This window comes from Etheostoma cragini, chromosome 21 (assembly GCF_013103735.1).
Source record: "Etheostoma cragini isolate CJK2018 chromosome 21, CSU_Ecrag_1.0, whole genome shotgun sequence".
NCBI lineage: Eukaryota > Metazoa > Chordata > Actinopteri > Perciformes > Percidae > Etheostoma > Etheostoma cragini.
The window spans coordinates 1,372,178-1,383,480 of record NC_048427.1 but is presented as its reverse complement, the minus strand read 5'-3'; the positions used below and the strand labels follow the sequence as shown (position 1 = coordinate 1,383,480).

General features: G+C 42.7%; 1 protein-coding gene across 1 annotated transcript; it reads left to right on the top strand.

Annotated features, from left to right (window-relative positions):
- Positions 1-3,309: 3,309 nt before the first annotated feature.
- LOC117937091 (protein FAM171A2) lies at positions 3,310-9,273 on the top strand (the record flags this gene model as incomplete). The annotated part of the gene is made up of 7 exons (XM_034860761.1): positions 3,310-3,571; positions 4,122-4,214; positions 4,642-4,800; positions 5,723-5,902; positions 6,005-6,118; positions 6,747-6,894; positions 7,045-9,273. Coding segments are annotated over 7 exons (2,439 nt in total), but the record flags the coding sequence as incomplete, so codon positions are not given.
- Positions 9,274-11,303: the final 2,030 nt, after the last annotated feature.

Genomic DNA, 11,303 nt, shown 5'->3' with positions numbered 1-11,303 from the left:
GTGTGTGTGTGTGTGTGTGTGTGTGTGTGTGTGTGTGTGTGTGTCAGCCGCTAAGACAACACACACTTTGTGTCTCCATAAAGCCCCATGAATACATTTTTTTGCATGAATACAAACATGAATGTCGCTGCAGCAGCAGCAGTGTGTATGTTATGGTGTGCATGTTGAAGGACGTTATGTAATTACATTGCATTATGCATGCTTCAAGCTATTTTAGTCTGCATGGATGGTCACACTAAAACCCTGCCAGACTGTAACTAAGTGTCCTTTTTATTTTGGGGTTGTACTTTTTCTCCAATTCATTTTAAGGGGACATGTTGTACTTTTTAATGCACTGTTTGTCTGTGACAGCTGTACTTTACAGTACATGCAAAACACAAGATCAACTAGGAATGGAACAATACACTCAAGTCCTATTTTCAGTACAGAACGAGCTGCAGACAAATGACCGAAAAAGGACATTTCATTTCATTTAGCTGACGCTTTTATCCAAATCGACTTCCTGTCGACATTCACACACTGATGGCAGCGATTCTAAGTTCATTGTCTTTTCATTTCTGTCTTTTGTTTGTCTGTTAGAAGCTAATTTGGATTACATTGGGATAGATTTTGCTCTCCAGCTGCTGCTCGACTGATTAAATCCTCAATTAATTGATGCCTCAGAGGTGTGTTGGAACAGCTCAGGTGATCCTCTCCTGAGCTGCAACAACTTGCCAAAAATTGTGAACTTAGAGCCGGGCCACGTGGAAAAATATCAAATATCATATAGAGGTGAAACTCAAAAAATTAGCATATGGTGAAAACGTTTATTCATTTCAGTAATTCAACTTAAAAGGTGAAACTAATATATTATATAGACTCATTACATGCAAAGTGAGATATTTTAAGCCTTTATTTGATATCATTTTGATGATTATGGCGTCCAGCTTATGAAAACCCCAAATTAAAGATCTCAGTTTGACACCCCTTTCACCTGTATAGGGATCGCCGGATACTGGTTTCTTAAGGCCGATACCAATAAGTAGTTAATATAACCGATATTTGGAACCGATATGCATTTACAGTGAAAAATGAAAGTCTTGAAGTCAGCATTAAGATTTTGTATTTTTACAAACTCCAACACAAATCTTTGTTAAAATGCTCTAAGCAATCATGTAATAAATGAGAACCTTTCAACATAATACCCAGTAAGATATATATATATATATATATATATATATATATATATATATATATATATATATATATATATATAGTCATATAGTGTCAGACTTAGTGGTGAGTGAAACCGAAGCAGAGGGACAGACACAGAGCTGTAGCCGAGTCAACGTAGCACTCTTTTTAATTAACTTTATCTATTATCAGGCAAATAAAACGAAGATACAGATAATCTGCAAACTGCCAAAAACGACCCGATAATCTGCCTGGACCAATACTCAATCTATTCCTTGTTTTTGACCAAAGACATTGATGTCAATATTGCGGCGATATCGACGGGTTGACTATTGGTGCTTTTTCAAAATATTAACACAATGAGTAGTCTGGCTATCACCAGACAGAGCCAAGCTCATTAGATCTGAGATTAGGTGTTGGTCTGGGGAGTCTGTTCTGGATTACCTCTGCACAGGAGGCGGGACCAACGGGCTTAATTCTAATGACTCTGTACTGCAATAGGACGGCCATTCATCCAATCAGAACAATGATCCGGGCGGGGCCCACCCAGTCTGCACAATGAGAGTTTTAATAAATAATGTGGATAGAACAGTCCGTTAAGTGTGGAAAATGACATCCCCTTACTGTAATGCAGCCTTTAAAACCAGGAAAAGACAACACGTGTGTCATATCACGATATTACAATATCAAAAATCTATATCTACCATCGATATCTATGTTGACATAATATTGATATTAGATCCCTTAATACTGTATCTGAAGTCTCTTTTATATAGACCTTAGTGGTCCCTAATACTGTATCTGAAGTCTCTTTTATATAGACCTTAGTGGTCCCTAATACTGTATCTGCAGTCTCTTTTATATAGACCTTAGTGGTCCCTAATACTGTATCTGAAGTCTCTTTCCCAAAATCTCTCTCTGGGCGGTCAAAGCAGAGAAAGGGACATCCTTGCCCCTCATGACCTCTTTTATATTTAAAGAAAAGTGCAAAACCTAAAAGTTAAATGACTAAAATCTAACTAAATATCTGTTTCTTCTCTCTGACATTGAACAACCACAGTGGGAATTTAAAAATGAAAAGATTAATCGGTTAGTTAATAACTAAATTAATCGACAACTGTTTTAATGAAATAAATTTTTAGCTGCCGTCCTAGTTTATCCTAGTTAAGGATTGACTACCTTCTAAGGATTTGTCTGAGTTTTCGGAGGGTTTACACTCCACTTGATCCCAGCTGAATTTACATTCAGGCTCTGAGAGGAGCTGGATTCCCAGACTCTTGATGTGACACTGTGTCTCTCAGTGTTTCTCTCAATGGAGCTGCTTCAAGCCCAGATTGAGGAAATCCTCTCTCTCTCTCTCTCTCTCTCTCTCTCTCTCTCTCTCTCTCTCTCTCTCTCTCTCTCTCTCTCTCTCTTTCTCACACACACTCTCTTTCTCCCTCTCTCTCTCTCTCTCTCTCTCTCTCTCTCTCTCTCACACACCCATACACACATACAAGGGAGCTTTTATTGAACCAATTATGGTAATGCATGTAAGCATTTACACACACAATGGGTATGTACACACACACACACACACACACACACACACACACACAATGTTTATGATCTGAATTCATCCATCAGTGCGTTTTGCATGGATGAAAAAAACAAAACGTTTTGCACGTTAGAGGCCTTGGGGGTTTACAGGGCGACAGCTCGAGTGGTGCTACATGAACTGAGCCGAGTGAGGAACCAGCAACAACAAGAGTCAGTGTGTTTCCATGGAAACATCCCCCAACGTGACCCACATCTAGCTGTCCAAGAGGCCAGACGAGAAACAAAATGTTCTGGGGCTGAAAGACCCGGACGGAGCCACGGCGCCTCTGCAAAATAGCCTTGGGAAGGAACTTGTTTTGGTGGAACGTGTACATTCAAAAGTTGTTTTAGTCAAGATGTGTTAGTAGTAAACATTAAACTCCGATTGGACAAATAGTCCAGCTAGTTTAAAGTGACAACGCAAAGAAAGAGGAAGGTAACGGACATCTGGCCGAAAATGAAGGACATCCGGCGTAATTTCCCACGGCACCTGAACCATCCCGGAAGTTAAAACCTCGTTGATATAGTTCATCACTAACTGTTTCTGCTTATCGCTAAATACCTGTACCTCTCTGTCTTCACGTTCTTCCAGAGGTGCAGATTAAAGTCCAGGTGTTCGACAACAGCAACCTGTCCCCGCTGGCGGACGCTCTGGTGGAGGTCCACAGCAACCACACCGTCTTGGCGTCCAGCAGGGCCGGCAGCGACGGCGTCCTGAGAGTCAGCTTCCTGTACCGCACCGGAACGTGGGTCATCATCACAGCCTCCAAACGGGACTACGTCACCAACTCCGTGCCCTGGCACTCCAGCCGCATCCCCCGTAGGTCACACAGGAAGAACATGCAGCTTGTTAAGCACTTTGATTGACGTTGACATGAACGCCATTAGGTTGAAAGTAACAGTTAAACCCTTGTGTTGTCTTCACTTTCGGGACCCTCTCGTGTCCCTCGGGTCAAACTGACCCGGGACTTATTTGGGGTTTTAAAAACCATCCTGAAATAAAATTTTACTTCATAATCTACTAACAAATATTGTCTTTATGTCAGTTTCCATCAATTGAGATAACATATGTTTAGGGAAAGCATCAGTCTCTACAAGAATTCAATTCAATTCAATTTTAGTTATAGTATCAATTCATCACAAGAGTTATGAATTGAATGAGAACACAATTAAAAGTGGAAGTGGGGTTTGTTTTTTGTTATAAGGTTTTAATTCATGTTAAAAATGTGACCATTCTTATCTTGGAAAGAGAGGTCATATCCAGAATAATTTTCTGAATTGAGTCAGAAATACATGTTTATCACAGAAAATAAAGTGCGCCTTTTTAAATATCTGCTGAGTTAATTTCCATGTCTTCCTTTTTTCCCCAGTGTATGCATCTGTGAGCCTGTACCTCCTGGTTCAGAGGCCAGGAACACTTATCCTGTACGATGACGTGCTGCAGGTGCTGTCTGGGTCACCAGGTAAAGAAAACAACACACATCTCTCTGAAGAAACCTGAATGTTTCATGATAAGTCGTGCAAGCTCTCTTATCCCGTCACACCTTGAATTTATGAGGGACCATTGGCTCCTTCCAAGGAACTGAGACACACTTTATTAGTCCAAAAATGTGCAAAAATCAGTCAGGTAACATTTTTTGGAGGTCTGTCAGTCATTCTCCAGCAGAGAGTGATGATAGATTCACACCCCTCACCTCTCCCGCGTGTCTACTCACACCTCCACAGATGTCACTGTACAAATACAATACACAGATATGATGGGTTATAGTGAGATGCCACCCCATTAACTTCCATATAACTAAAATCTGGCATAAATACTTTTCCTTCTTTATATTTTTCTTGGTATCTGTAATTCACTCACTTTGTTTACATGTATTTTCTGTATTTTAGGCGCACGTAACCAGCCGCTGGTGCAGCTCCAGAGGAAGTCCCTGCAGCTGCCGTCCGACTCCAACTACACGGCGCTGTCTGCTGCGCTGACCACGGCCAGGACTCAGTATGAGATCGGTGGGTTCCCGTTTCTCCTGGGCCAAGAGACCAACAGCTCAGGTGGGTGTCGACAATCATCCACTATCTGGCCGGAGGTGTGTGGATACGTACATTTTTGTATGTACTTGATCTGCACGTTTTTGTACGTACTTGACTGGGCAAAATATATTGATATCATATCATTGTCATGATATGGGACTAGCTATAGTCTTAGATTTTGGAAATCGTATTATTACTTAAATGTCTATTCCTATTTTTAAAGACTGCATTACAGTTAACTTATGTAATTTCATGAATTTAACAGACTGCTCTATTGTTTTTATTATTAACTTTACCCACTTAGTCATCATATCCATATTACTGATGATTATTTATCTAAGTCTAATTGGGAAGATTTTTTTTTAAAGCACCAGTTGTCAGCTCTATAATATCGTCACAGTATTGACATTGAGATTTTTCTTCTGACTTTCTACATATCGCCGAGCCCGAGTTTTTCTATCGAAGGAAAATCTTAATGCTGCATCACACCATTACCATAAAGAGATGTTTTTCACCAGTTAGATGTGTAAGAACATGACGCAGAGATCGGACCTCATCTAGAATCCAACACCTTTGGGATGAACCTGATGAGACCTGATCACACCCAATCTGTGAATGCAGAATAATCCGCAGCTTTTAAACAGATTAAAAATACATAAAGTAAAAACTCTGAATATTAACATTTCTTCACCCCAAGAAGAAAAACCGTGTCCAAAGATTTTCATTCTGGATCCCCGCTGAAACCTGTAGTTTGGGTCTGCTGATCACCCAATAAATCCCCACAAAATGATGATTCACATTTACTGTTAACTTTATATTCAAATACTGATTGTTTGAATAGGGAAACAGTGATGCATTTGCCTCAAAAATCCTTAATGTAACAACACAGCCTTTTACAGATTTGTAGCAGACGTGTTAAAGCTGAAATCCGGGACTTTTTCAGGTGCAGAAACAGGGTGGACAGACTTGACAGCTTTGGCCGTGGTCAGCATTCAGCTCTTTGACAAAAATGGTCGTGAGATCCAGGTCTCAGATCCGATCCACGTCTCGGTGCCGCTGCCGTCCGACACCCGCAACAGGATGGCCACGAGTGTTCCTGCTTGGCTGTATCAGCCTAAGACGGGTAAGGGAAGCACGTAAAAGGTATTTTTCCTGTACCTTCTGTAACGTAGGCATCAGATTCTCTTATGCGGTATATGTATTAATATAGTATATTTTTCTGCAGGACTGTGGGTTAGGAATGGGACGGGATACATAAAAAAGGACGGCCCACAGTTTGTGTGGAACGTTGTGGTTCCTCAGATGGGATACTGGTTAGCTGCTTTCCCTTCATCTTCAGGTACTGTAATCAGCCTTTTACCTTCCATTTTAAGATGTTTTGGGCACCATGTAAACTTACTAAATCACTTTTGTCAGATTTAATGATTGTAGTTGGTCCCCATTGGACTTCAATTGCAAGTTTTGTCTTAAAACCTTCTGAGTTTTACTTATTTACGATGTGCTCTAGCTTTTCCAAAATCCTAAACAGTCAACGGACTAAAGAAGACAGAAATCAACAGGTGTTTTGAACTTTCGTTTGAGTAAAGGAGAACTTTTTGAAGTCAATCGACTCACGCAGTTGTGCAGACATCCTAGTATTAGTATACTAGTTAGTCACATCCTAGTAACGACAATAAAGGCTATCTATTCCATTCTATATTTCATTTGAGTTAGTTTTGCATTCAGACATCACAGTTTTAGTTTTTTCAGTTAATGGCAATGTTTTTCTCCCACCTAGTTTTCGTTATTTTGTTTGTTTTCGTCTACGATTATAACCTTGTTTAAAACACATCACTGGGCCACACTGTAAAGATTTACTCCCTCAGTAGGAAGCGGTAGGCTTTATGCTGAGTGCCACAGACAGGGTGGTGGGGATGTCAGGTCATCGACAACATTCAGACATCTTTCTGCCATTAATTGTCTTGCAGGATTGGGTCTGTCTCATCCAGGCTTGAGGGACATCACCACCTACCACACCCTGTTCCTACTCTCCATCCTGGGCTCTCTGGCCCTGCTGGTCCTCATCCTGCTCTGTGTGCTGCTCTATTACTGCAGGTGTGGGGAGCGTAGACGCAGGTCTCAGATTTAGGTTTCTATTAATAGCAAAAATAACGGTGATTTTGGTGGTGATTTTAGGCCCTTATTAGATTAGACTCCTATTGTAATCCCCGGCAGAATAAAAGTGTTTCTTTCATTTCTGACCTTTAGCGTCTCTTTACCTTTTAGGCGGAAGTGTTTGAAACCTCGACGGCAGCAAGGAAAAGCCAACACGCCCAATCTAAATGGTGCAAAGAGAGACCAGGGAACATCCACATCCCGCCTAAATCTGATCTGTGGCGGCCACGTTGAGTCTGGCCCTTCAATTGACAAATCTGAAATGTCCCCATCTCGAGACTACCAGAGTTCCCGGGAGGACTTAACCAAGCATGTTCCAGCTCACATGCTGCGACACGCAAAGGGAAAAAATATTTCAGGTCCCCAACGGGGTGAAAGCTTCCCCATGAAGGTTACACGTGCCACAGAGACCAACAACCTGGACAACCCTCTGCTGCATGAAGACTACAACCGGAGCTACAGCCCTATGGAGGGCAAAGAGTCTGAATATCACCGACACCACAACGCAAACGACAATCGAGGGTACTCCTCTGATCCCCCGTCCCCGCCTCGCTTTCAAGGCTACGTGCCGAGCCAGTCTGACAAACCGCCCGAATATTCGGCAGCAGCTGCAGACAGCCTTGCCAGACCCACCTCCCTCAACACACAGGCGGGTCAGATCATCTTCTGTAGCTCCATTGACCAGATGAAGGAGAACATGTACCGGAGCATGGTGCCGACCCTGGTGATCCCAGCGCACTACATGCGCCTGCCCTCCGAGTTTCCCAAAGATGGCAAAGACCAGAAGGACCAAGATAAAGATGGCGCGGGAGGAGGCCAGCAGCACCATCACCACCACTCCCAGAAACAAGGCCAACAGCAGCAGCAAGGTGGCTCCCAAGGCGACGACTCTGAGGATCCAAGCTGGGCATCCAACTCCTCTGGCGGACCCGTGACCATTCCCGTGCTCTTCAACGACTCCACCATGGCTCAGATGAACGGCGAACTGCAGGCTCTGACTGAAAAGAAGCTACTGGAGCTGGGTGTGAAACAGCACCCAAGGGCATGGTTCATCTCCCTGGATGGACGCAACAACGCACATGTGCGCCACTCCTACATAGATGCTGGGAATGACCTTGGTGGCGGAGGCGTTGGGGGATTCTTGGGGGGTCCCAGCAGCGCTGGACGAGACATCAACCTTGAACCGCCTCAGGAGTCCCAAGAACGCAAGTCGGCAATGAACAGGAAGGGTAAAGACGAGCGTTGGGGGACGGGAGGACGGAAGGGCCACGGTGTTAGCAGCAGTGGGGGGAAGTGTTACTCGAAGTTGGCGTACCCCGATCATAGCGAGCCCAGCAGCAGCGAGGGACGCCCGGTCTCACCTGAGGAGAACTCCCTCACACCTCTTCTGGACGAAGGTCCATCCTCCCGAGGATCCACCATCCCCAGACGAGGACGCAGCCGCGTGAACAGCAGCCGCAGCAGCAACAGCGAGAACCGCCGCGACTCCTTGACCAGTCCTGAGGACGATCCTGACGACAAAGACGGGAACAAGAAGAGCCCCTGGCAGAAGATTGAAGACAGGCCTCTCATGGTCTTCCACCCCAGGAAGTGAGCTGTTTTTTTAGCTTACCGAATGCTTCTTTTGGAAAAGGGGGGAGTCTTTCCACAACAATCACAGGAGAAGAGTGATGTTTTCACCGAGAGAGATCACAATAAGCACAACCACGCTTCACTGGTCCATTATCCGGTTGTTGTTTGACCTTTGTATTTCTAGTGAGGTGCTTTTGCACTTTCTGGTATACTCTCGTAGTCTCACTGTCAGTAAATCTCACCGGATCCCACTGAGATGATCCATCGTGTACTGAAACGTATCCAGTTTATTGTGGTTTCTATCATCCATCACATCACTGAACCGTCACATCGTCTGAGCCGTTGCATAGACTGACTGTGGAAATAGCCATTTTATAGAGCAAAATATAAGAATAAAGCACTTACTAATGATTTGATAATGGTTGGATTGTTACTTGCCAAGTATTTGAAGGTGGAGGACATTTTTTACTGGATTGATGGTTGTTTAGGTGAATGAGATTTCCTTCCTTAGACTCAAACTACGTAAAGATATACATAGATGGTAGAAGATGTGCACCTGTGTTTTCCTTGACTAAGCCCCTGCCCAAAACTGTAACTAGAATAACCTTTCTTTCGAAGGAAACCGCTTCCCAAAGCTTGAAGTTGAAGGGAACTTATCTTTTTTTTTTAGCCCCTGTGAACGTATAAAGCAATTTAGAGCTGTAAAGATTAATCGATTAGTTGTCAAATATTACATTAATCACCAAGTATTATGATATATTTTCTAGTTTCTTCTCTCCTCTGTGACAGTAAACTGAATTTCTTTGAGTTTTGAACAAAATGAGACATTTGAGGACGTCATCTTGGGCTTTGGGAACACTGATCGTCATTTTCTGACATTATTTAGCCCAAACAACTAATCGATTAATCAAGAAAATAATCATCAGGCGAATCAACTATGATAATAAGCATTGGTTTCAACCCTAAATGCAATCTATAAAGTCCAACGTGCGACTTGCATTTTGCTCTTTCAGGGATGAACTTGATTTCCTCTTCCTGCTGTGCTGTGTTCATGTGTTCAAACTACTTATTCAGATAGTTTTGATTTGAAATGTTGAGCATTATCATTCTCTCTGTCAGTGATTTATTGCCAAAATTTGGACTTTCTGCCTTTCTCCTGTTGTTGTTTAGCCAACAGAGACGGCTTCCTGTTGTGTAAATAGTTTCCCAGACATTTGAAAGACCATTTGGGTTTAGAAAGGTTGCATGCATATGAATGTACGAAGGCACCAAAAGCCCCCCCCACAGTTCTTTGAGCTGCTGTGTATAAGACAACCCCCAATGCCAAGAAACGTGGGTAAGTCTAAAGCGGAAAAAGAGCCACTTTACTTGAAGACTTACCCTGTTTAATATTCCACTGAGATCCACAGGGGTCGTTTTCAGACAGGGCCTGCACCACTTCTCTCCTGTAAGTGCCTTCTTTCACATAGGATCCAGTGATAGGCATGCAGGTCCCTTTTTTTAAATGCAGTTAGTCGTCACCAGGCACCAATAAGCACACTGCATTGCGTCGCTCTGGGGAGCATGCCTGCCAAAAAAACGACAACTTTTCTTGCGACTATTACGTCCTTTAATATCTTAATTTCTTGTATCTTTCCTCTTTTTCACCAAACTTGTAAATGGTATGATGAACTATATGAGATTTTATGTGTATACGACGTGCATGTAACATGTAGAATAGGGTGTTTTTTTGATGAAAACCTGCTTTTGGAAAATTGATCCAGGATGTTTGGCACAAAAATGTGATGCTTTGAATCGTGTTGCCAAAATGAACTCGGTTACATGAAGGGACACTGACTTTTTTTCCCTTAATCCAGTTCTAACGAAATCCACTTCCGGTCGTAAATGTTTACAACGACAACACACTGACCAACACGCTCCCGCTGAATCCTCAGCGTCATCACTGCCTACGACGCATCAACAACTGTGAACCTAATTGTGTCATCTAGCAGATAAAAGCTCACCAGTTTAGAAAACTTAAAGATGTTTTTGTTTAGTTTTCTTGCAAAGTAAAATGTTGGATTATGAAGTGAAGGCTTGTATAAAAGTCACGCTGACTCGTTGGTCCTTTCAATCATTTGCTCGCTGTTCATAAGCCCGTGTCCGTCGCCTACGGTACAAACTGAAAATGTGATGTGATTCAAAGTCTGAAGAAAAACCATGACGCCGTGAAACGATTCCTACTGAACTGTTGTCTCCGCTGCTGTAAATGTACTCCTGTTTGGGACCTTATATGGAATTTATAATGATGAGTTGTGCAATTGTGGCTTCCCTTGCTTGTTTTTGTTTCTCAGTAGAGAAAGTGTCGGTGGTGACCCCGAGAGGACACGCTGAACCTGTCCAACCACTTTGTTAAAGTTTTGAGTGCAAATGCTCATGAAGGTGCGGAGGACTGAACTGTAGGCCTTCATCTTGTGCAGTAAATCACTTGCTTCACACATCTGGTCAGTTGTTTGTAAACTGTAAATTGATTATTTCTGTACATGAGACAAAATAGAAATAAACTTGTTCCCACGGTCAGTCAGCGTGTGTGATTTTATTTTAATAGAAATAGATAGAAGTTAGAGACATACTCTAATTTGTTAGGACCCCTCCTAAAAAAATATGAGGTCATAAGGGGCAAGGTTACCTCCCCTTTCTCTGCTTTGCCTGCCCGGAGAATTTGGCCCCCAGATAAAGTGTTAAGGGACCACTAAGGTCTATATAAAAGAGACTTCAGATACAGTATTAGGGGACCACTAAGGTCTATATAAAGAGAC